Below are 27,356 nucleotides of genomic sequence, written 5' to 3'. Positions count from 1 at the left end.
AAACGTGTGTCCCATGAGGCAACGCACTCATCTCATCAACGTGATCTATCTCTTTGATAACGTGCTGTGCGTCTGTACGGGGTGGTGCGCGCGCGGTGTATATACTGAATGGGAAGCATATGTCGACCTGCTGCTATTGCTGGGGTTACAGCACGAGGCACTCATAAAATAAGCCTTACAACACTTCAGGCTTATTAAGTTTCTCACAAAGTTCAGTGAAGGAAAACAAAGTTGGCTACTGCGGCGTCTTTTTTTTATGTTGTAGGTTATATCATACAGGCTACTTCTTCCAGGAATGTCAGTGAACACAACATAAACAAGCTCTAATAATAGCCCCTCATAGGTTAATATTAGATTTCAGCATTGCTACTGAAATATTTAAACTGTAGAAGTATGCTGCAGTGTGAGTGGCGGCTGTGTCAAAGGTAGGCGTATTTCTACCTGCTGCTCACTTCTCTCATGGCACAACACGGATGATTAATGATGTTGTGCTGCGCGTGCACTTGAGTTGAAGCGCTAAGTGCTCTGGACCTGGGCTGTAGAGGACTGCAGGGATGACCTACACCGCGTCCGTGAATAATAAAGCATCATTTAGGTCCGAGCCGTAATCGGTGAGCTGCGGACTGAGCTGCGAGGACATTCGGAAAACTTAACAGTGCGCTGCCCGTGGCGTCTCCTCCCGTGCCGACTGTGAGCGTCATCTTGCTCCCTTTACCGCGACCTGTTCATACCTGAGCGCTTGTGCGAGCCCAGGGATGATGGAAGATTCGCTGGGACGTCTGGTTGGCTCAGTCTGCCCGAGGACATGGGTGAAGGACTTGTGGATTTAAAAGCCTAAATGAAGAAAAGCCGCTCGGCAAAAATGTTTCTGAAGACAACATTTGATACGTGCTTTCGCTGGTTATCGATTTATTGACCAGCTTGAGACCGACTGAAGCAATAGAATACAATTCATTCATTCATTCATGAGAGGAATTCCCAACATGTTGTGAAAAAACAAAAAATGAACCGCTGTGATTTAGTTACCCTTCAAGCATTGGAGATCTGCGTTTAAGCGTGAGAAGAGCATCGACACCCGCTGAGACATGGCTCGTCTGATGGTTTTGGTCAACTCCGTCGTCCTGTTGCTTTTGGGCAGCGACATGTTCCTAGTAGGGGCAAGTAAGTATAAACCTCTACAGCAAAGGAGTCAAATCAATTAGGCCATACTGTGCACAAGTAGCCTTGTAAAATGCACCATTACATGCACCTTACAAAGTCTTACAAATCGTCAACTTTAACGATGCTCTTGTGTTTTCATCTGTACCTGATTTTGCACATGATCCCACATTATAATCAGGTTTACTAAATGTTTATTTTTTGTGTGCATGATAAAAAAAAAAAACACCCTGCAACACCTGTTTGACAAGACATAGAACATTTTGCAACCATGTTTTAGGTATAAGAAGGTTGTTATACGCTCTTCACCATTTTGAATCATTTATAAAGTAATACAAGTGTTTAATTTGGGTCTTACATTCACAGATTCACAACAATGTATTCACTGTAAGAATATTCTGTGACATAAATCAGTGTTTGCATTTATTGTTGAGCTTTTTTAGGAATTTACCTGCAGGTTTCTTCCAAAAGAGAAGAGGATTGTGAATCTGCTGCCACATTCAGCTTTCCCCATTGAGCATGCTATTTGGTATTTCTACAATTTTTATGACTTCAGTAGACCAATCATTCTTAAATCATAGCATTACAAAATAACCAGGTGAGTTTGAGAGTCTACATTGGTTTCAATGAAGACTAAAGGTTCTATTTAAGATGGTGCATTTACAGCTCGTATTTATTATGCATTCGTTCCATTGCAAGCTCAGCTTCTTATACGTATATATTCTATTTCTGTGACGTGTGCATCTACAGTATCTCTCTCTCTCTATCTCCATCTACCTGTCGCCCTCTATCACTTCCTCCCTTGCCTCTCAAGGGGACTGAGTCCTACATGCGGCAGCGCCTTGGGACAATCAGATTGGCACCACGGTGTTTCTGTGTGTGTCTGCCTGATACAAATATTCAGAGCTTTAGCCGTGCTCTGCACTGACATGTGGAGCGCAGGAGCTGCTCAGATCTCAGTGGAGTTCTGAAGGGTCTCTCGGGAGCAGGAAAACCTTCGATTAAAATTAGGAATGCAGCGCTCAGAAATATAAACTCGGCTCTTGCAAACGAGCTTCAAAGTGAATGAAAATAAAAGTTGAATTCATTACTGCCTGCCCTTTGCATGCCATGAGACTGGGGGAGTTTCGGTGGCACGTCATTCTGAGGACGTTTTGAATTAATTGTGAGCCTCTTTTCTCCACACTGAGATTGCCATAAAAAATTTAACTATACACCCACATAGGAAAGGGAGCATTTCAGGTTCTACAAGGAGTAAAATCTAGAACCACAGAGTGATGCAATCTCCCAAGGCAAAAATGAATTATTCGTCTTGACTGACAAAAACAACAACTAGTATCCATATTTACACAGTCTGAAAAACAAGACCGCTACAAAATGAATCCTACATGAGGCCCAGCTGGAGCTGTAAGCACTGAGCAAACGTGAATTAAAATGAATGGGATTTATTTGGAGCACCAGACTCATATCATTCCTCAAATTGGCAATCTGCTGTTCATAAACCTGGTGACACATTCTTGACAAATGTATTAGAGCTGAGTCCATCACAGTGGAGGCCGAGGTTTGCTCATTTTGTCATAATTCCATCTGCTGTCGGATAGTGAACGTTTAACAAGTATATCCTGTATTTCACATTTGTTCCCATGCTTATAGTGAAGCCAGGAAACCTAGCGGCATGTCAAATGAAGCCACCAACTCAGATTTTGTTCGTAAATCTGCTTTTAAACACCACAGCATGCTAGCCTTTACAGTTTTTAGAGGATGAAGTAATGTTTACTGCCAGCTTAAAGCTTCAGAGGTCAGGCAGTGATCACATTTGCCTTAGACTGGCACCTGCTCCCATACGGTCCTATACTGTCTGTCACAGGCTCAAAGGATGAGTGTACCTAAAGGAGGAGACAGTAACTTTCTGCAAGGCGGTGAAATGTATAGGAAATGCTGAGGACTGAGACATGCCTGGCCTGACAAGTCGTTCCATCTGTTAACATCTAAACCCCTTTATGATGTGGAGAGATTTAAGCAAACATCACAAACAGCCACTCACTCCTCCCACACATGGCATCAAATGTGAAAGAAAGGCCCGATATCAGGAGGGAATAGTGATTGGAGATGATGAAACAAGAAAATGGTCTTGAATGGTTATACAAGTATGTAGGCTGGCCGAGACTGCGGCTTAAGAGCTCAACTAGCAGCTGATTTGCAACACGAGCTGTGTGATAAACTCTCGGGGTGCATAGAAGTACATTTAGACTCCCAAGACACATCCAGATGAAGCTGTTTGAGGATTGACTGGGCAATGCATCAAAATTCAAGGCACCTGTTATGAGCCATTTCCTTTATTTATGAGAAGTTGGCGATTCTATCATCTCACCAGGGAACAAGGCTTTATTAGAATTATAACAGGATTACATCTTAAGCAGCACTTCAGCCTGTCACTTGCTCCGAGGCAAAAATATGATTGATAACACAGTGGGTCGATAACCATAGTAAACCACAGTGTTTGCTTTGTGAATGCGGTCAAAGATTTATGAGTTATGTAACTTTGGGTGTTTGATGTAGTTAGTGCATCGATCAATCCATCTGAAGGTTTAAGACTTCATATTTAGTCTCATTCATGTTCGACTCGATAGTGTTTGTAAAACCGACTAATAGCAGCTTTTTAGTATTTGGGACATTTAGATGTTTTTCTGAGTTCTTTTGAACGTAATGCTTCGTTCTGTGTTTCTGTTTCAATAAACCCTGAAGAGAGACCAGAGTTCAAAGAGGTTATAAAAGTACAGTGGCCCTTTAGAAGAGGTTACTGTGCTTTCACACATTTCAAAAGAAATTAGAAGAATTCAATGTGTGCTTGACCTCAAGATACATTAACTTCCATAAATAGTGGTAGAATATAAAGGCCTTCAATCAGTTGCTTAAATTAGAATGACACCATGAGGCTCACTCATTGCTTATCTTCATGGGGATCAACTAAACACAGAATTTGCTCCTAAAAACAGCTAAATGAAAATGCCATGTCACCTGTCAAATTATGTTCCCAGGCAATCCGACAGGAATTGTAATCTCCAATTCTCCATTCTGGTCTCATTTTTCCATTTCATTTTAATGAATGTGTCATGGTTAGCCAAGATGATCGCTTGTCATAAATCTCTACGTTCTTATTGTATGACCATATGAAACCTCCACAATAAATCTCTGCTGTGATGCTGTACAGTATGAACAATCATAAAAAAAAAAAACAACCAGGTGTAAATCAAGAGAAGTCACGCTAATGTGCTTTGCAAGCAAATATAGAGGACAAAACTTAAGATGCCGTGTCCGTCCCTCGCTCTAACAAATTCAAACTGGGCTCCTTTCCACGTGGCTCGTCAGCCATTCAGACATCCGGCCTCATTTTCACTATCTCTGTGTGCACTCAGGTTTGATGGGGAGTAGCTAATGTGCTGGGCTTTGGCTTTACACTATGATTCACCCTGGCAGTGGGCCCACATCCCAAGAGGGTCTTACCATTTGTTTGCACTGACACACGCCTCGGACATTGTGACCTATTGCTGTTTGATTTTACGTAGCCCGTTAGGTGGAGTGGGCCTTGCTCAGGACACGTAGTAGCCGACAACAAATATTGAAGTGTCCACAATGACACCTACTGCTGTAGAGGGGAAAGTCAAACAATCTGAATGTGCACATTTGGAAGGAGATTGGACCATCAGACTTACGTTTGTAGTAGAAAATCACGTCGTCTGTTATCTGCTCACGAGCCAACAGTGGTTCCAAACATTTGGAACTTGTCGTCTTATTCATTAAAATGGATAAATACAACAGTGGTAGTGTGCGGTACAGAAGCATATTGCTGCCAGAAGAAAAGCAGTAAATAATGGATCAGTACCATGTCATAAAAGAGTGTTGTTCCCTCAAGCATGAAGTTGATGTTAGGTGAATTGATACACATTAATCAGTTTTTTCAAGTTTTCCATTATATGAATATAAGCTATCACGTTATAAGTTCAATAGTTTTAAGCAATAAAAAACAGACTGAAAATATAGTGAAACAATGAGAAAATGTCTTGAAGTAACATAAAAGTGTCTAGAATTGACATGCAGATAACTTCTGAATATATCTATATAATATGTTTAAAATGTCTTGATATAAAAAGAAAATCCTGTTACATGATAACATTTTGTGAAGATGTGGAAAATATCTTGGATCAATCAACTTTTTGCATAATAAGTGATACTGATGAAGTTTTTTTTTTTTTTCTGAAATGGCAGCAGCAGTCCCTTCATATTAAAAATGAACTTGTCCTGTTAGACCTGCTCGAATGGAAACAACATATAGAAAGAGAGCACTTAAACATTGGTGATGATTCATGGCCTGCATGCTTCAACCAAAGTGTCACTTGCTCCATCGCCAGTAAATGACCCGCAGACGATGCATCATGGTTACCGGCTGCTTTTCTGCCCATGCGTGTCTGCCTGTGACCCCCATTACCTAAAGGACAATGAGCTGCAAGAGAAATGAAGGTGTCCCCTTCTAGATAAATGTTGCAAATGCTTCAGCAGCGTGTCTGTTAGAGCTGTACAACACAGGCTGACAGCAATGTAGCCCTGATGGATTTGCTTGCTAACTAATCAGATTTATCCTATCCAAGCAATTAAATATGCCTGTTGTTTTTGCCAAAGGGTTTTATTTATTCATACTTTTTTTGAGGGGCTGCAGCTGTAAAAATATAATCTTCCGTGTAGCTTTTTGAATTTTAATTTGGAAAGATTATGAGACGATATGAAACTAGAAGAATCATTTTCTCGTATTTAACATCTGAGGGTTTGTCATGAGCATTGTCCCCGCATGTTGTGATACTGACAATACATTCAATTACAAGCTCATTAGCGTAATTATAAAAACGGTGGTGACATGAAATTAGGAGTCATTTAGACATGGCTGAGGCAGAAGGACACCGAAACCATTATTGTAAATATGTGTATGACTCATACGCCGCAGCTCTCCAAAGATCAAGGACAAAATATATGATATGTAACTTGCCCTCGTTCTTAACCTACTGTACGTCTATCTTTACACATTACAGCACCCGCGTCCATAAAAAGATCCTCATTAAATGGATAAAATGACATAGCGGAGCCTCTTAACCTCTTGATACCAACGTGATCAACAGCAGAGCCCACTTTTTCCTCTCTGCTCTCTCCACAGTTCCATCAATATCCGTTCATGAAGGCCGAGCATTAGCCTGCGCTCTTGTTCATCTCATCCGCTCTCCTCTATAAAACCAATCTTTTAGCAAGCAATTGCACGCCATGCCTGTGTTCGACCTCGACCCTCCCGTGGTTTATAATGCCACCAGGGCTCAAAGGAAGTGACCGATAGCCTAGTGTGACCCGAGGGTCTTGGGCTCCACCTCAATGTCATCCTTTGCTCCCAACACGAAGGCCATCGTTGATTGTCTGAGAGATAAAACAGAGAGAAGTGCACAAGGCAAAGACGGAGCAGGAGAGAGAGACAGAGTGAGGGAGGGAGCGATAAAAGGGGAGATCTGGGCAAACGATAGAAGAGGGGATGTGAGAGGGACAGATATAGAAAACAGCAAATCATTTGAAATCGCTCCCAATTGCATCATTTTGTCTTACATCTTTCTCTCTCAAGAGCAATCTTTGGATGAAATATCGTCCTTGTATGGCACAAGGCCTTTGGCTGTCATCTTAAGAAAACTGTGTTATGGCTTATTAAATCCGTGCCCTGTGAGTTAATAAAATGTTTCAGATACAAATGGACCGTACAACTGTCAATTAGTACCTTATAGCTTTCAAATGAAGTGCTACAGAAAGCTTTAAGTAGAAATCCTTGATAATAGATAGAATTGCTATCTCTAGTGCATGTTTTTCATCTATCTATACATATACATGTATATTATCTTCTTAGTTGTAACACACATAAGAAACTTTTCTTTTAATGATTACCTTCCTTTTTTTCCTCTGTTGAACACTTTATCCTCAGTTAGGTCACTTTGAATCTGTTATTTCTCTATAGAAGTTGTGAAGCTTTATTCACAGACTCTGGAGGGTAAACTTTATTTATATCAGTCTGCAGAAAGTTCATTTGAGGTAGGTCTGTTTGTAATGTGAAAAAAAGAATAGAACGTGGAATCAGAAGAAGGGAAAAGGCCAAAAGAAAATAACAACAAACTTTGACAGTAACAAGGAAGATAACCTGAGTTTCTGCTGTATACTGACTTTAAGGAGGCTCTAGTGTTGACCTTTGCCATGGAAGCAGTTTGAACAGTAGAAAGTCAAGAGGGTAAAGGGACTACTTTTTAAAAATCAAATAATTAAACATCATTTTAAAAGTATATTCAGTAGTTTCCAAGTTAAATGTTCTGCCAAATGATTGGGCTTGGGCTTAGAGCCGGAGCTGAGGCGGGTTTTAAGCCTCTTGATAAACCGTTACATCGCGCCCACCTGTCAATCATGTCAGCTACGCGCCTAACTATGGATAACGCGTATCGTTTTCAAACTCAAATCGGAGCCGTTTTTAAAAGATTCAGTCCCCGTACAGTGTGTGCCAGTGATGACAATAACTAATCAGACCTATTTCATTTTTTGTACCAAGCAGTAAAAATGTTTATTTATGCTGTAAAAGCAGCTTTTTCGCCTGTTGTGTGTATGTGACTTCCGGTGATCCTGAAGCCAGCCTCAAGTTGACACTTGACGAACTGCAGGATTTTGCACTTCTGCTTCATTTTTTCAAGACCAGAGGTTGCTGCTTGGTTATAACCTTCATTGTGAGATATAACCTTCATCACTCTGTTCGGATTTCATTTTACTATAAAAAAAAAAAAAAAAAAAAAAAAACGGCTAACTTTACATTATCACATATCATAAAGCTGAAGAAAATGTCCACTCGCTTTAACCGTCCGACATTGCATCTGTGACTGTCTGTAACAACACAAAAGTCCATTAGACCCATGTTAACGACAAAAGCCCCGAAGATGGCCTCCCAGTCCCCTTCTGCCCACACCGTCCCATCTTACCTTTCATCTGGACAGAGCGATTGCTTCAGTCTGACTGTGAAGCCGTTCAGGACCCTCTATTAGATCTGTCGATTTCTTTTTATTTCTCCTGGCTTTTGCCTCCCAAGATTTTGTCTCCACTTTGCAATCAATGTGTCCACCGGCAACAGAATCATGATAGATGGCTGCAAAGATACAGGGTGATGAGATGTAACCCTGTCAGAGTGAGGAGGACAAGAGATAGACAGTGTGGCTATTTTTAAAAGGACAGACTGTCAGGTTGACGAGACTGTTTGAGTGAAGGAGGGAACATCTAAAACATACATGTTCGAAAGAAAAACATGTTTTTTAATACAGTTACTAAGTAGATGAGTTGACTGGTCAATACAGTAACATGGCCACATCTCAGAAACACACATTGTACATGTTGCATTCATTTTAAAAGTTCTAATAATCAGCCTTCTTTGAGACTGACCATCTGTGTTTGTCATCCCTTGGGACACCAAACCTACATCCCTGTTTAGACAAGAATTGTTTAAACCTTTAAAGCACTGACTTTAATTAATCCTGTAGTTATGAGTGATGGAAAGTATTAAAAAACACTGCTGTAGTTGTGTTATATGTTGAGATGGCAGGCTAATGTTTTATTTGACTGAGTAAAGTAGATCAGAAAACATTCGTGAACGGAAGAACTGAAGTTTATTTCCTGATGTCTAATTCAAACTGTGAAAGAAATCAGAGAGTAAACCAAAGCAAACACTTGTGGTGTGTTCAAGGTTCCATCACAAAGCTTGGACCTTTCCAGATGGATACAGATGATGTAGTTAATTTAAAATCTAGAGAAGCAATTAGATTTTTTTTAAAAAAAAAGCCTTTTTCTGTTTCCTCTCTCTTCCAGACCGGCCACCAGCCCCTGTCAACGTGTCCGTCATGCACCTGCGTGCCGACTCGGCTACTGTATCCTGGGAGGTTCCTGAGGGAGATATAATTATTGGCTTCTCCATCTCGCAACAGGTAAGTCCTGAACTTCAGATGTAAAGCAGGGAGACTATGGGAAGGTGTAAGAGTTCATTAAACCCTGACAATCCAGAACCAGCAGTTCTGGGAGGTTTGGAAAAGCAAAAGAATTACAAAGTCTAGGAAACTTAAATTCAGAGTTCTGCTTTGTTGTCTGTTAGATTTTACACACATTTTAAGTAAAAAAGCTGTCAATACAAATCGAATAGTAAACTTACCTGAAAGAGTGATCCAGAGACAACTGACAAAAGGCTATGAGGACAAAACAATAGTTTTATATACTTCCTGGAAAAACCACGTTTCTAAAAGCAAAGGTAAAATCTAACAGACTCTAAAGGATGCAAGAAATAACTTAAATCTTTTCATTCAGGCGTTAAAATGTACAATAACCCTTTACAGTTAACACTCAATACAGTTAATTTTACTATGGTAAGTTTATTTATTTTTTTAAAGGAAAGGAAAAAAAACCTCCCCCCCCCCCATGCAAACATCCCCCATGGTACAGTCCACCTTCCTATTACCTAGTGGAGAAAGGGGCATTCAGGTGTGTGTGTTAATGAGAGCACCAACCTTAACCAGGAAATGAATATCAAATTAGAAAACAATGATAAAAAATCAAAGCAAGAAGTGATATAATGAATTCTAAGAAAGAACATGTATAACCCACTTAAAGAGGAGAAAAGTGAATTTTGGCTGATAAACACATGTCAGTTTAACACAACAAAACAGTCCACTTGGTAATAAATGTTAAGAGTTTATCACCCCGGTAAGAGATAATGATCACAGCTGGTCAGCAGAACAAAAGCAGAACTTTATGTCTAGCATTTATAGTTTGGCAGGGAGCCTCCATAATGACCTGTAAAAAAAATCTGTTGGAACACCATTCAGCTAGTTGTCAGGATGAAGAAATGCCCCAGCAATCCATTTTCTACCACTTAACTGTGCTTGACCTTTGAACAGAATGGGGTAACATATAGTGTATATATATTTGTCCAACACTATAATGATAACCTCTTCCCTAACAGGAGTCCATACAGTACATTTTGTGCATCAAGCTAAAATGTTAGATGTATATTCTTCAGAACCCCTCCTGGAAGCTTTGCTAAGCATGCGGGAGGCTGACTAAGTCCTTTCTTCAAGCCTGAAGTCAGAATTAAACCTGGCATGGATGATTTATCAAGAGAAAACAAGGATACAACATGAATTGGCTCCACATAAGTGTGTGAAAAGCTGCCAAACAGCATTTCTGTGGATGAAACGATTTCAAAGACTTAAAAATAGGCAAACCATTGAATGTTAAAACGAACTGACAAGAGTGCCATATGCTGCTGTAATCATGTTTATGCTTTCTGCAAATCCAAACGTTACGCAACCATTTAACTTTGCTTTTCACTCTGAGTGGCTGAATGGCTGGAAAACGCCTGAAGGCCTCTCCTCAGGGCTCTTCATCATGTTTTGCTACTAAATTTAAACACGAATGGTAATTACCTTGAGTGTATGTGGCTGTTTAATCACTACATTATTCATTGTTTACAAAGAGTCACAAGCTGATTTATATCAACTCCATCAGTCAAGCAGGGCCATGAAAACACAGAAGACGGCATGTGGCCTAAAAGCCGCTTCATACTGTATGTAGACAGACTAGGGAGCATGCTAAGAGGAAAGCTCTGCATGAAAGAACAATGAATAAATCCCACGATCGTTTGGGTCTTGATTTCTCCAACAACATTCTGAAATGTCAAAAACAAGACTTTGAAAGCTCGCACCTCAACACTCGGGGGCTAAATTAAGCAGACTTTAACAACTTTTCAGTTTTCAGACAAGACTCCATATGGTGAAAATTAAGTGCCAACTGTTCACATAATAAAGTCCTCAGCATGTCGCTTCCAACCACCTTGAATATTTTCTGGTTGGTCACCTCCGTCTCACACTGACATGATTGACTTTCAGCATTTTTAATGTCCTGAGGGTGAACAAACAATGTTGTATTGCACTGGAAAGATGGAGTTCCCCAAGCCAAGAAACAAGTCTGTTGTAGAAGGAAGTGTCTTCCTTAGGGACACATTTCCAGGTGTTGGTATTACTGTTCTGTCACCATGATCACCTCTGTGTCCACCGTATTGACTATTGCGTTATTTATCGACTTGTTTATCTAACTCAAAGATCCATTCTGTCGTTTTCTGTCCCTCCCAGAGGCAGGAGGGACACATGCAGCGATTCATACGGGAGGTCAACACCACCAGCCGCTCATGTGTCCTTTGGGACCTTGAGGAGGAGACAGACTACATCATCCAGGTCCAGTCGATTGGCCTCTATGGGGAAAGCCAAGCCAGTAAGAAGGTCCATTTTCGCACCCTTAAGAAGACTGACCGCTTTCCCTCCAACAGCTCCAATCAAGGTAAGCGGCTCTGAGATCTTATTAGCATAGTATTAACTGTGTTACCACAATTTAAATCACCCTGTTCTCAGAGATGAAGCATTTACCAATATTAAAGCTGGTATAAAAGTTTTGTAGTATCCATATAAGTATTGGTACAGAGGTCAGCATACATGCATGTTCAAAATGACAATGCTAACAGGCCAGTGTTAAGAAGATACTGCAGGTCAGGCTGATGGAAAAAAAGTATTTTTTTTATGAAACATACTTTCAATGATTTAAATGAGCCTTTTCCTGTGAAAATGGCATTACATTGAAAGTCAGGAAACCACCAAGGTCATTAGGATTTATCTAATCACTATTGTATCCAATGTCATGACAATCCATCCATTAATTGTTGAGATATTTTAATCTGGTCCTAAATGGTGGACCAACTAAAGAGAGCCCAACATGTCATACATAGTGTGGCCCAATTAGCAAAGCAGAGTGAACAAAGAATTCATCACGGTAATTAATGTTCGACCAGTATGGATTTTGTAATTAGAAAAATTAAAATGTGTTTTCAAAGTTGTGTTAAAAGGAACAGTCCTTGTAATGAAGAAATATAGTGGCCCTTTATGTGCTTTGAATGTTTTTGGAATGATAAATCAACTCTATGGCGCAGAGCTTTCAGGGCTTGCAAAACAAAGAAGAAGGCTTCATTGGACAGATCAGCGTTTGTTTTGGTGTTATCATGGGAGCTGGTAAAATTCACAACATGATCACTTAACTGTTAGGTATTGCGTTAATTCAAAATCTCTCCTCAAGTCTACAAGATGCTATATTGTTTGTCAAAATGCAGTAGGCCTAGAGATGATTAGGTCATCATCGGTCATGGCAGCAGTTTTAAGTCTTTCATCTCACTCTGTTTACATAACCTCAAGTTCTGCTTTAAATTCTACAGTCTAGGATCTGCCACAGGCCTTTTTCCCAAGGCACGGACAAGAGCAAACCCATTACAGATTCTTTTCCTGTTGTTGCTATAAAGCCTCCTCTGGCTGTTGAATGCTTTTAAGCACCCTGACTTTAAAAATGAGGTATAGAGTAAAGGCCAGAGCCGACATAAGTGCAAGTAACCTGAAGCCTCGTCCTGGAGCGTCTCTCTGGGGGGTGCAAAATGCTCGCTCTTCTTACGGGATTTATTTTCTCCCAGAAACCAATTCATTATTGACAGACACTGCAAGCATGGCCGCAGGCAAGCTCCTCTAAATTTATGCAACTCTATATCACTCCGGGTGCCTAATCAGGATTCTGACATGCACTCTGAAACACATTGGATTCACTGTCTGGGCTCAGCTCATGGGCTGGAGGAATTATGAAGAGTGTGACCAACAGTAGCTCTCCATTTCCTACAGCACAGATGAAGAAAACCTATCTGGTTTATATAACAAGCCGAGTCTGCATTTTGGAGGTAACCATTCTGCTAATCTTTTTTACACTAGTTCTGCTTTGCTTATGGGAGGAGGCAATACGGTAACTCTTAAAATAAAGTCACCTTGCGTTTGACATTGGTCTAAGACACAGGCCTCATACCTCAAATTAATTTCCTCTCTTATCTCGTGGTCTGGTTGAGGTTGTTAGTGCCGGAAGTGCTGATGCAAGTGAATCATAGACATTTCTCTTTAGCTGACTCAGTTTTGCTACCATAATTCAAGGTGGGAAGATCAGTGAAAGAGAAGAAATAACCAGGCTCAAGTTCAGCACAAGAGCCCCTGTGATGTCCGTTCAGTCAATTTAGGACGTGCCATTAAACTCTTTGCATGTTTCTGAACATTAAAACCCCAGGAAACCGCTTTATGTGCTTATTTTCAAAGTTTAAAGCAATGGATTTAAGAGAGTTAGCCTAACATTGTACAAGCAAAGCGCTGAGCATGACAAGACCTAAAGCCGGTGATGCGCTACTTTTTCAAGACTCATGGAAAAGATTCACTGTGCAACATTAATTCGCTTTAAGTCATCCAAGTGGGTCAGAAAAAAGAGCCCATTCAGTGGATGAGCTTCATTTGAGAGAGTTTGTTTTTCGGAAGTGTAGAGCCAATCAGTGTCAGCTCTCTGTAAATCTATTGCTGCCTATTGCTGACTTCTCCTGCCCCAGTTTCAGAGTCCAATCACTTCCATTTAGTCCACTACTCAGCTTGTCTTTTTGTGTTTGGCCCTGTTGCATTGTATATTTTAACTCTGATGTTGTTAACATTTATTGTGGACTTCACCCTGTTCACATTGGACAATGACACACAACCTAAATCAGCTGGCAAAAAAAAAAAAAACATTCATAGCTATATTGGCTAATACTGACAGTTTATAAAAAATACTTAAGCTGAAAGGATTCATAACAAACTGAAACCTTATTAGCTTTGCTGGTGTAATATAAAAAAAAGTAAAACACTGATTCAAACAGTAAAACAACTCAAATGAGTCACATTTGGCTTCAAAGTAGAATTACATAACAACTTTATCTTAAAAAGAGCAGCTTCAAAATGATGATGATGTAGTAGGGAGGAATGTGGCTTTTTCCCTTCCATTTCTCTTAATCGTATTATTTTTGAGCCATGGAACTTGGTTGATCTCTCACGAGAAGGGGGTTAACGGTTTACAACTTTGCGTTCTGGCCCAAAGTCTTGACTGTAAACTTTCATGTCTTAGCTCATAACTCATATAGACATTCTTGCCAAGGCTAGAAAAAGAGAAAAAGAGTGAGTGACTGAGTAAGAACGTGGACATGAATTGAACCCTGACTGGTACTGATCATTGTCACCAATTAGAATCAAGGGCTGTTGTGGTCATCAGCACAAGATCTCCCTAGAAATATACTATCCTCAGAAATTCACATAACTCCTAAAACATCAATTTCTAAATGTCATCTCTTTTGTAGCTTTATCTCTTAAAAATCCAGAGCCCACTCTGAAAGGATGTCTACAATACTTCCTCCTTAAAATAACAACTATGTATCCTTCATAAACCTTAATGCACCTTAATCTAATGTGGCGTTTTTTGTACAGGATCTTGTGGCTGACCATTGTTCCCTAAAAGCCTTTTTAATCTAGCTGACTCCCCCCCCCCCCCCCCTCACAGAGCCATTTCAGAGATATTTTGTCACAGCCAAGTGCCTCCTATTGAAACTAAATCGATTTGTGGTCTATACCAGGCTTTTTCTGAAAGCAGGAGCTTTGATACCCATGAATCAATAATGCTTTTTTTTTTTCCTTCAATGTAATTCCCTTTGATAATGTAATTACATATTAGTGCATATGCTACTGAATTTACACCTGGTCTAGCCTGATTTAGATTCCATCTATTTCATATAAAGCATTTCCTGGCAGTATACATGCCACGTGATGCAGATGAATTTGAATTTAAATAGGCTTTAGTGGATTCTTTCTTCCTGGGATCAATATGCCTTACCACAGCCTATTTCAATTCAATTAGTTCCATGGAAAGCTTTTAATCAGAGTTTATATTTATGTGCTTTGCCTGCCATTCAGAAGTGATGCATGTGTTGTGATAAGGTTCTCAGTTTAAGATTGTTGTATGGGCTGTTTTTTGAGTATTACCTTAAATGTAGGGGAAGATAATTCCTCCATCATAATACTGACAACAAGAGATTCAAATGTGCGATATATCACTCTGTAGGTGATTCTCTTCAGTCATACATTTTTGTGTTTGTTACCATGCACAGAGATGCTCGATTCATTAAGAAAAAAAAAAAATCTAATTATGTCATCAAAATCATTTCCAGACAAATTAACACACTGACAGTGTTACCTGAGCCACTTAGCTGTCAAAGTGTTTCACATGCAGGAGAAACAAAAGAATCATTTCAAAGGATAAACGCTTGAGCAGCGAAACCTAACGAGGTAGGAGGTCCCCTTAGACACAATTACTGCATGATACTTCAAAGAGATGTCAAGCTGTCTTTGCTGAGTCAGAAAACACACCTCGACTCTCTCGTTAACTGAGTGAGACGAAGAGATACCACACACTGTTTGATGTCCGTTAAATATCCTTCTGACTTTATCACAACTGCATGCTTTATAAACTTTGTTTAAGGTTTTGAGTACATTCAACTGATATCATGTTGGTTTGCTGATAATGTAATATTTGTTGTATATCTGATGGAGATTTTTTTTTAATATATACAACTATAAGGTCATTTATGGTCAGTCTATGGTCCCCCGCCCACACACACACACACACACACACACACACACACACACACACACACACACACACACACACACACTCTCTCTTAATGTTAGAAATGTAATGTACTCAAGTCCAAGGGGCGTAGCCTTGTATTTTTTGTTTTTTTTGGTGCACAAGTTGTGATGACAGCTGTCATTTCTTTGATTGAATTGAAGAACTAACTTCTCGAAAAATATATGAAAACACATCAGAGATGTAAACGTTTGTAATTGTGACTGAACAGTTGAATGTAAACTCAAGTTCAGTAAATTTGCAATGACTCATGGGAAGTCTTGAGGAATATTGTAATTTAAAGATATATCTTCGATGTAAAAATAATCTTCGTTTCCAACAATGGTCCAACTTGTAGAAATGTTTTATTCCTTAAAGGGTTCTCTTGGCCAATTTGACATATTGAATTAGGGTCGGTGGCCGTTGAGCGGAATCAGTGCCAGTGCCATTTTCAACTTTTTATCAGACATTATTCTCGATTAGTAGGTTAACTATTTTACGAATGGTGTGCGACAGTGACGTGAAAATGGTCCCTTTGTATCATAACAACGGACCACCGCCGCCTGCTGGCATGGAGAGCTATATCCTCTCACGCATGCGCAGAACATACGTGGTGGTTGCCGTCGGCTGTAGTCTTTGCGATTTGTCCTAGTGCAACTTTTTGGCCAAAACAAGAGGCGACGTGAGGCATCGCCACAGACGGCCTTCGTAGCCACTGGTTCTTTGCCGTCTGCTTGGTGTGTCAGAACCTTAAGTTATATAATGCTAACAACAGCTAACGGCATCTGAAGCTATTTCATCATATTTATGATCAATGCAACATACATGAAATTCACTTAACAAATCATGAATCAAATGTATTTAAAGCCACATAAATTGTCAACAGTAAAAAAAAATCTACAATGAACACAACAACTCCCATGATGCCTTGTTCCTGGACAAAGTCAACAAATTGGTTTTTTTGTGTGTTACGATTCAGAGATCCCTTATGGCAGATATCACGTCTTCACTTGTTTGATATACAGCAGGGATAATACGTTGATTCAGTTGAAACTGTTTTACAGTGTAATGAAACCTAAAACAACACAATTTGTCAGTGAATGAGCAGGAATGAATCACATGATGCATCTTTGTGGCATCAGCACAGCTACCCTTGTGAGTTGTTAAACAGTTCCCCGACACGGTTCACAGTCACAAACAACAACATGGGATTTGTGGAGAGTAGAGGGAAGGTGGACTAATTATCTCAACCCTTAACTGTTGTGTGCCGTAAAGCACCACAATCTGCTCATTCTCCTCCAGCAGAGACCCACAAAGCATATTGGAGTGGGTTAACATCATGAAATATGTATGAAACAGAATAGTAGGACATCTATTCAGGTCATCATGTTCACTCGCTCTGTGCTATGAAATCAATGCGTCAAATATAAACATATACATCTTGTTTATCAGCACGCTGCACAGTCGGCATGAACACAAAGCATTTTTTTAAAGTTATAAGATTCAATATATCAAAACTTGAAAACTGTAAACAAGACGATACGTTCTGTTTGTAAGTCAAAGAAACTAGGAGACAAAGGCCTCAAAGAATGTATTCATAACTGACAGGTCCTTTCATGTGCTGTCATCATTCCAAAACTTCTATCTTCAGTTTTTCAATACCTAGAGATAACTTAGTAAACAAAAAGTAAAACAACTATTCCTCAAAGTTAAAAGTTTGTTGCAGGAGCAGTAACACACAAAGAGGGAATAAGGCTCGGCTTTTTAGGAAGACCAAAAAAAGCATCCAGTCTGTTTTTCATATATGCAGTAGAGGAAAGTTTATTATTGAGTGGGTTGGGTTCAGATAGAAAACTGCAGTTGTGGGATTAATAAACTGGAGGAGAACTCACAGCAGCTCTGACCTGAGTGATGATAAAGGCATATCTCATTTTACTGAAAGGGTTTGCTGGGTTAAATTCCACTCTGTCTGTATAGAACAATAAAATACATGTTTAAGTTGAGAGTTGTAATCATTTCTGGTCTTAAAACCCAAACCACTACAGGTGAATATCTTCCTCCTTGTCTGTTGAGAGTGAAACTACATGCTTCAAGTATCCCCTCTTTGTGCCCAAGCAAGATAACTATCTATAAAAAGATAAGCTATTGTGAGCTCTGAGTTAATACAGTTACGTTTCTTAACATTGCACAAAAAGTAGAAGATTTGGCAAGTTCATGGGCTCATCCCACTTACTCAGCTCTGCTGCTTATCCCACAAATGCATTTTCCTGATTTGTTACAAGAAATAAATAATCTACAAAAAAAAACACAAATGGGATGTTAAGTCGTTTCAACCATATAATAACCACATAATTACACTTTAAAGTAAAGTTAACACAGATGAAACTTGAAAGAGTGCTTTGCTTCAGTTTGTGTTTTTTACAACAGACAGAAGTGGAAAATGGCAAGATTGCATGACCCACCTACAGTCTAATGTGTGTTGTTTTTTTTGTATCCAGGGGGGCATTCACAAAGGAGCAGAGTCTCCTTAATTATGTAAAAAGTGTGTCCGCCACATATTAGTCTTTATGTATAGAAGATAATTATGTCAAAACCTGGCTACGAGTTGCTGAATCTGAATTAACTTAGCTGTTCATTAATCTTAAATTTAAGTTCCATTATTATGTGCATACTGTCTTTAAAAATATGAAAATCTTTGATTCAAATACTATGATCAAATTGGCTGCTTCTTTCTAGAATAAACCGTGTTCACACGTTTGTGACTGGTATCTGCCAAAGTTTAGAATGCTGTTTTATACATCATTCAACATTGGGGATCATTGTTAGTAGGACTCGTTAGTAGGATCGGCAAAAAATGACTTCATGAGTGAGTTCATGAGTTGGATCCCATTAAAAATGTAATGGCTATAATCAAGTAAGAGTGTTATAATATGTGTAGGACATAGCATAGAACGTCTAACTCAAGAACGTGGAGGGAACTGTTGAAGGAATATTGTTAGATTTTTCATCACACCAAACTTTCACTCGTCCCACATCGTTGTTGGAGACTGTGTGCGGAACATAATGTTGACAACGCTCATCAGTAATGCGGTGAAGTATGGAAAGGAATTAAATCAAATTTCAGCTATGAACATCCGAAGACTTGTGAGAAGATATATCTGGGAAATTCAACACAGGGAAACATACAAGGCAAAGACAGATGCCTGGCGGAAATACTTCTGGCGGCATCAAAGAAAGCTGTAAGGAGGACCGGATGTAACCTCATAATGAAAAGGAAATAAAACCGAAGTTAAGCAAAATGTTTATGGCTTCCTCCTTGGCCAACGTTTCACTCTTTCACCAAGTTTCATTTATCAGGACAACAGCTTTTATTTTATCTTGCTGACAGACAATACTGAAAATGTAATCTCCTTTGCCAGGGTTAAAAATAAATTCATTTTAACTTCCACGTTTCTTATCTTCCACATTTTTTATTCTGTTACCACTTCCTTCTCTCCCCCTGACATGCTCTGAAAATATCCCTCTCATGACTAAAAACAGTGGCATTATAGTTGACTTGTCCCCACCCACAGCTATCATGTAAAGAGAGCTGACAGTCTGGTGTTAGGGGCCAGTTTCTTGACAACTTGATTCACTAAAAGAGGCAATTGGGATGAGTGGTGCTCTGGAAGAGTTCCATCTATGCGGGTAAAGAGATAGTTTGAAGAGTGGAAATCAGCCCAAATATTCAATCCACTTAAAGGAGGATTAATGCTACAGGGTCAGACGGGAATGCCCACCACATTTTCTTTCCACTACAGTTTTTGTTTAATGGCAAAAAAAAGTCATGAGAGATAAATATTGAAAATCTAAAGTTATAGAAAAAACCTCACTACTTTCTTTGTAGTTTGTAAGTTCAGGTTTTACAGAGACGTTTGGGTGTTTTTTTCTACTCCATGCAAATGATTTAGTGCTCTGTTTGTGATGTAATTCTATTGAATTTCATCTTAATGTTTTATGTTCTGATATTTTCTGCATGTTATGTTGGCTAAATAAGAAGGGAAGGCAATAATATCCAGGATTTTGTCCTCAGTATTTTATGTCCCAGAGTTTGTATTTACAGCATGATAACCGTCCTTTCTGTTCTCTGTTCTAGATGATCCCACTGTGCAGGGCCTGGATAAATCGCGGCACCTACAAACAGGAGAGATGATCATAATTGTGGTGGTCCTGGTAATGTGGGCAGGTAGGTTTGTAAAACTTTGTGTGGACTGGATGTGGTAAAGAAGATTAGAAAAGCAGCAGAGAACCAGAGAATAGGACAAATGTCATATAGGCTCTTGAGCATTGACATCCTACATGAACAGTGTTTTTTCAGCCTATGTTCAGACAGTTTGAATATCTCACATGACAGATTTCTGGGTTCTTTTTTTTGTCCTTGCTTTTCTGACTGGTCACGTATTCCCATACAAAACAATACTAATCCAGCAACAATTAATTAAAATGTCAGTCGAAGTTTTAATTTTGTGAGCTTGTGTTGAAGAGCCGCTTTTGAAGAAATATGAGTCATGAGTGTCAGAAACAAAGAGGACACACATGCAGAAAAATATTACAAAATATACAAATACAAAATATTGAATTAAACAAAAAGGCAAAAACAAGGCTTACATCTTGAAAGTCTGCCAAAAGTCTCAAAACCAAATCAAAAGCAAAACAACAAGGAGCCATAAGAAGAAGAATGGACTCACTGGGAGAGTCCAGTAAGTCATATAAACTGACAACAAGAGGGAAGGAAAACTGAAACTAGATAGACACTGAGGTAATCAGACACAGGTGAGTCTAATGAAACAGGTGAAGACAATCAGGGCAATCAACACGGAGGGAAACCAGACAAAGGGAGGAAGTAAGACAAGACAAGAATGACTGGGGACAAGAACTACAAAATAAAACAGGAAACACTAAGGACACACAGAGAACTCAAGAATGAACGAGGATAAGAAATTACAAAATAAAACAGGAAACACCAAAGACTAAACTTGAAAAATAAAAAATAAAATAAAAATACACACATGGGACTTTTTTTTCCACATTAAGTAAATATTGATACACAAGAAGCTTTAAGCACAGAACTGTTTAGTTTGTAAAAAAAAAAATAGGGTGATACTATTTAAATAACAACCACAACATCCTGGTCATTCAGGGTGACAAAGTCTAATCCTTTAAAGGTTACTAATAGGCAAACTGTAAATCCAGTAAATTCGTATATATCTATATAAATCCAATGCCAAGTGTCAGATGCTATTGAGTAGTTGTTACCATTAGTGAAATTACATTAAAATCCTGCCTAACAAGCTGAACGTTAGTTGGACTCATCCCATGGTTCTGCAAAATGTTCAAGATTTACTGTCATTCTCAATGATGCAGACTAATGGTGCACATCTAAGAGGTTTTTCACACCTTACATTGTCTTGCAGCTGTACGATCAATACATCGACACACCAATCCATATGCCACTAATCAATAAACCATCATCCAGCAAAGGACCTGCAGGTGTAGGATCCCTATGAAGGTGATGTTAAGAGTCTATAAAACTAAGTAACGCTCACAATAAATCAATGCCTGACATCCCGTCCCTTTAAGGCTTTTTCAAAACATCACGCTCCTCTGAGTTATTCTCTGCAAGGAGGACCCTCTCCTCAAAGAAGCCTGAGTTTCCTTTTGAAGAAGTGTGCTGATTAATGAAGTGTTGAGGCACAATGAGAGGTGGCACATCTGACGGGCTGCCAAGAGCAGGGCTTCCCTCCCACGAGCACCAGAGTGAGATGTTAAATAATACTAATGAGAGAAAGTAACACGGAGGCTGCACGGAGTGGGAGTGAAAGACTAAAAATACCTCATGTTGCTTTTCCACAATGAACTATTCAATTAAGGCCAACCTAGTTTTGTGCATCAAACACCTCCACAAGTGAATAATCTGCATGACATTGTTTTCTTGTTGAAGATATACTGTATATTTACCACTACAAACATATAAAAGCAACACTTGGTTTTCTGTTTAACTGTAGTTCATATATTTGACCTTTCAACTGCTGCATCTCGAGAAATAAATTACAAAATAACAACCACATACAATGTAATTTAGCCAAACCATTTTGTTAAAAACTCTCTGAAAACACATCAATTTTATTTCTTCCTTTAATGAATGTAATGTAGGCCTATATGACTTCTAGAGCATAACATCTGGTTCTGTCAGTTTCTTCCACAGGGCCGAAATAAGGGATGTTATTTATAGAGTAACTCCCATTACCAAATCTGCAAAGCTGACGTTTTTACTGACCACCTGAGGAAAGTTTAACTGTATTTCATTTCAGTGAAACTGTGAAAGTCCTGCCATGAATGTGTTTCTGCTAGAATGCAGAGCACAAGCACCATGCACGGATAATAATTTGTAAATTAAATGAATTATGCCATGTATCTGAGTAGTTTTCTCCCAGCGCTCCTGCCTGTCATTACCAGGACAGTTTTTGAATATTTAATGATATCATTCTCATAGAAATTCATAACGTCAGTGAAGCAGGGAAGTTAATTGTAAGCTCAGAGCATTCATGCAAACTTGAAGCAGTACTGATTCTGGCAAATTGCAAATGCAAACAAAGCAAATCCCGCAGAGAACTACTGTCTTCAAGCTTCCCGATGAAGGCTCAGCCACCACACTCTCCTGGGAGCAGAATTCCATTATCCACATGACCTTTCAACGTGCGCTCTGAGAGGAAGCCGTGACATGTCTGAGAGTGACACTGACTGAATTCCTTTCCTCTCTCGTGTGTGTGTGTGTGTGTGTGTGTGTGTGTGTGTGTGTGTGTGTGTGTGTGTGTGTGTGTGTCACCTCCTGCCAGCTGTTATTGCCCTGTTCTGTCGGCAGTATGACATCATCAAGGACAACGACTCGAGCAACAGCAAGGAGAAGGCCAAGCCGTCGTCGGAGAGGAGCACGCCGGAGCACCACAGCGGAGGGCTGCTGAGGAGCAAGGTGAGCTGTGAGCATGACTTCCTCTGAATACACACAGGCTGATGTCTCCGTCGCTGTGAATGGATGATTCTCCTGCATGCTGAAAAAAACATCGTCGCTGTCTGTGTGACACAAGATTGGCTCCTGTGCTTCTTTGCATCCACCCCAATGAATCCTTTCAGCAGCTGTTTGTGTCACCATCCATTTCAATCACTCTGCTGTGTTGTTCTCACCACACAGCAGGCGTCTAACATAGGAGGAAAAACAGGTGCATTAACAACGTATCTATCCCAGAAATCCATCACAGTGTGCGAGCGAGCCAGTATGAACAACACTGAAACTCATCTCATGCTTACAGTGGATTTAATGTTGAACAAAGCTTCATGACTAGCCAAAAAAAAAAAAAAGACAATTGATGTTGGCCTTAGGCTTAGCCTCAGGAGAAACTACATGAATTTTCTCTCCCCTGCTTTTTGTCTCATTTAAAATAGATTATCAGCAAGTAACTGTCTGCAAGAATTAAAATGCAAAACGTTAATTTGACATTTATTTTAAAAGGGAATGTAAATTGTGACACAAAGAGAAAGAGCATCTTTACTATACGGTATATACTATATAACATATCTGAAGGTATCACATATGTCAATGATAGTCACCATAGATGTATTCCAAGCCAAGCCATGCTTTATGTAAATGCTACTTTTTTCACATCACATTGTCTATTTTTTTTGTTTGTGTTGTGGTTGAGTTTACTTTCACCCTCAGCATGTTCTGTCAAGCTTTGCCTTCCTCACTGCGTGCCTCTTCACACTGCCCTTTAAAGAAATGTGATATCATTCCTGATCTTAAATGTTACCGTTGTTTGTAGGAAAAGAAACGTCGCATGTACTATGAGAATACAAAGTATGTTTGAGGTTGAATCTCTGGGATGTTCAGTGAAAAGTGACGGAATTAAATGTTTTCATTACATTTTAATTAGTGTCGCTGACAAAGCGTACAGTCACAGCTCAGTAACAGAGGCCATGACTAATCTATGATTCAGTTAATTTACAATGAGTTTTGACCTCTGGCTACGATTTCACACAGCGACACATTAAGTTCTTTTGTTTAAATGTGTTGAGATTATGAGGAGGCTGGACGTTGATATTAGGTATCTTCTAGTATCTTTCAGTAGTATCAGCTCTGGTGTTTGTTGATAAAAAAGTATGTCTTTAATCCTGATCTGATCTTCACACATCTTGTTGCAGTTTCATCCCTCTGTGCCGTCCATCAACATCATTGAAGTTTGACAGGATGGAAGCTGAAGTCTAACCCCCCCCCCCCCCCGTCGGTCTTCTACCATCAACGCCACCCGACCTTTCTCCCCCGATGAAGAAAAGAGATGAGAGGATTTAAAGTTTCTGTGGGTCATCATCAGAGAATAAGGTCGACTGATGCTGTCTTTTATAAGACACACATGCATGCACACAGTATTCGAAGGGAAACACTGAACTTCAGTATGAACCAAGAGAGAATTAGCTTAGTGTTGAACTCAGTCAGCTGTGAATTGTAAATCAAACCTAGAAGTTTAATCAGTTGCACCATCTGGGTTTAAGCCTTGTTCTTGCGAAAACTCCGAAAAATCAGGATCAGGTCAAAGTTGCTGAATTCTACAAAACATTCGTCTTTGAATTGAGAAGTCTCTTTTTGTGTCCAACATCTCCGAATAAGGCGACTGGATTGTGAAGAATCATATATGGCCTAACATTTTTCTCAACAAGTTGACTGCTTCTTCCTATTTTGATTTGACGTTTGACTTCTTGGCAGGCAGTGTTTTAATGTGCTGGCTGTACAGGTCTGTTTATTTTCTCTAAGAAATTGTCTTTCTTTGTCTTTAAACGCCCGTGAGAATGCCAAAAATAAAAGATTACCTACAGATAAGCAACACAGCAAAGGATTAAACATTGCATTCTAGCATCATAGCAGGCAGGTAAAAGCTAAAGTTGTGTGTGAGTTCACATGTAAACACACAACTGAGTGAAGTGTAGTTCAAATTAAGGTTGCACAATAAATCTCAGTTTCATTACCGCTGCAGTTTTGAACTGACGCAAGGCACACACTGCTTCAAACTGCATGAATCAACATTAATAGCAGAATAAACATTTTGATCTGCAAGTGTCATGCATTTACACTCAGCATGTGAACGTTTGGCCAATCAAATGAAACCTGCTAGCTATTCTCTAGCCTCAGATTAGTTAATGTCAATTTTGTGAGGCTTCCGGCAAGGTAACTGAGAAAGCAGAAAAAGGTGAGAGAATGTGATGTGTAAAGACCTTGTGGTGAAGCACTTCTGGTACTTGAAATTATTTTGGATGCAGGTTTGAACAGCAGAAAAGTTCCAGCTGACATTTATGGTTCAATACTTCTTTTTATTGCTATTCCCTAATTATGGCCATAATGTGCAGCCTTAGTTAGGACTGGGCTTAAGTTTAGTTGGTGCAATTGACGGCATGTCTAGTCTAAAGGCTGGTCTTAACCCACACTGACGACTGAGTTACGGCCAGGCTTGGACCAGTTTGAGCGTCTCAGTGGAGATCCATGAGTCTTAACACATCTACATGTACACACCCTGATCCCCCACAATCCCCCCTTACAGTACAGTAGCTCCTGCAGGTTCAATAGAACATGAGTTCGTGTTAACATGTGGTGCAGTTAACATTGAGGTGTTTGCCAGGTGCTTGGTATGTTATTGCAATACAGAAAACACACAATACAACGTACCATCTCTGGGAGGCCTGTCTTCATGGCTTTAAATATAGGCAGTGTATTTTTGATATCGGCATGTGCAGTAAGACACTCACGTTCACCTTGTTGTAGAAAACTTGGCTTTAAAATGAATCTACATCTCTTCACTGCAACTAGGGTTCATCTACTGTCTCACCATCATCGTATTATTATGTGACAGCTGCGGGCAGATTGTTAATAAACAGAAAAGAGAATACATGAAAAACACAACATGTCTTTTTCCTATAGTTACTGATATTAAAATGCCATTTTCTGCCTAACTTAGCATTGTATTTTTTCACATTTCATACATCAAAAAAACATGTGTGTACATATTTCATGCATTTGCTAAATGAAGTTGCATGCAGGTCATTTGCCTGTAGAATAACATTTGATGTGCAATCAAAGTTAGATGCCAAAAATAGAGAAAATAAAGATATTTGAAGTACTGTGAAGATGTTTTTTTCTGCTGTTTTACCTGCTTTAGATCAGGACACTTCATATTATCCTCTAAATATTGTATATTTCCTGATGATTGTACCTCCTGCCATGTAAAATAAACCTTCTTTTGAATGTCCCAACTTACAAATGTGATGGGTGATCTCTCACTGAAAGATTTCCATTTTCTTCACCGTACATCAACTGTCACTCAGGTGCATTTGTTCATTCAATCTGGCTGGGACTTACGGTATGACAGAAAACTGCACTTCATGCACAAAATGTTTGCCAAGGCGCATCACACAAACTGTTTTAACCCTGGTAACACATTCCAAGGGCTACATATTTATCGGAAAGTGATAAAGTGGTTGAATTAGTGTAAAATCACTGCCTTCACTTAGAGATACTAAATGCATAGTGCATATGAGTGGTTCATTAAACCCTGACGTCAACAGTATTTTCTGCATGGCTACCGCTTTTATATAGACTGTATTTTGTACATGTGACACTTTCCTTAAAGAAGAACATTTTTTTTAATATTCCCACTGTGGTGAACACGTCAGCATAAATTAAAATCTCAAACAATAAAACCACAACATGCATATAAGAAATCTTAATATCTACCCCTTTCATTTCATGTTTCTGCCTTCTTCAGAATGTAGGACAAAAATGATGCTTTTAATATTTGACTTTTTAAACCAGGACTGACTTTAAATGGTAATGATCTGAAGGTTGTGGTCCATATTTCTTTTTTGCTTCCTACATTAAGATTCAAAGTCTTAGATTTACAAACAAGGCTGATTTTCTCAGTCATTCCTTAAAGGACAAGGTGGGCAGCTACCTGATAAGAAACTCTGAATTGTGATGTAAAGAATGACTAGACAGCCATTTGGAGGAGATAAGCTCATGTCTTGTTGAAGCACTTTGGTGTGAATGGCTTTCCTGATGTGTGGCTGCTTGGATGCTTTGAGTAATAATGTTATGACGGACTATTCGAGCAGGAGAAAGCTCAGTAGAAAACCTTGAGAGATACTGAAAACACTACTAGAAAGTATATCCTACAGTATACACTTAGTAAAGAAAAAAAACCCTCTCTGATAATAGCTGTCGCCTGTACTCTCTGCAAAACTTTTCAGGGCACTTTCACTTGGCCTTTAAATGTTCCCACAATCAAGTGTAATCACTCTAAAGTATCTAAGAATGAAGCTCATCTCAGAATAGAAAGTGATTACAGCGTCCCAGTGATTAATAATTAATATCATGTTTCTATCTCGCCCTCAGCAGCACTGCAGACCTTTTCCCATTAGTAGTGCGGCTGATTTATTGGCTGTTGTTACGGCTGAGATAAGCTTCGGTTTGATCTAAG

At 39.3% G+C, this 27,356-nt stretch overlaps 1 protein-coding gene across 1 annotated transcript; it reads left to right on the top strand.

The window, feature by feature from the left end:
* Positions 1–664: 664 nt before the first annotated feature.
* Positions 665–26,133, top strand: fndc4a (fibronectin type III domain containing 4a). Its single transcript, XM_061052168.1, has 6 exons — positions 665–1,161; positions 9,073–9,188; positions 11,385–11,589; positions 19,937–20,026; positions 22,677–22,810; positions 24,037–26,133. Exons 1-6 carry the CDS (start codon positions 1,086–1,088, stop codon positions 24,076–24,078), a joined length of 663 nt encoding a protein of 220 aa, XP_060908151.1. The 5' UTR covers positions 665–1,085; the 3' UTR covers positions 24,079–26,133.
* Positions 26,134–27,356: the final 1,223 nt, after the last annotated feature.

Source organism: Labrus mixtus, chromosome 12 (genome assembly GCF_963584025.1).
Source record: "Labrus mixtus chromosome 12, fLabMix1.1, whole genome shotgun sequence".
In the NCBI taxonomy this organism is placed as follows: Eukaryota; Metazoa; Chordata; class Actinopteri; order Labriformes; family Labridae; genus Labrus; species Labrus mixtus.
Note: the sequence above shows the minus strand (reverse complement) of the source record. Positions and strands in the feature narration are given on the sequence as shown.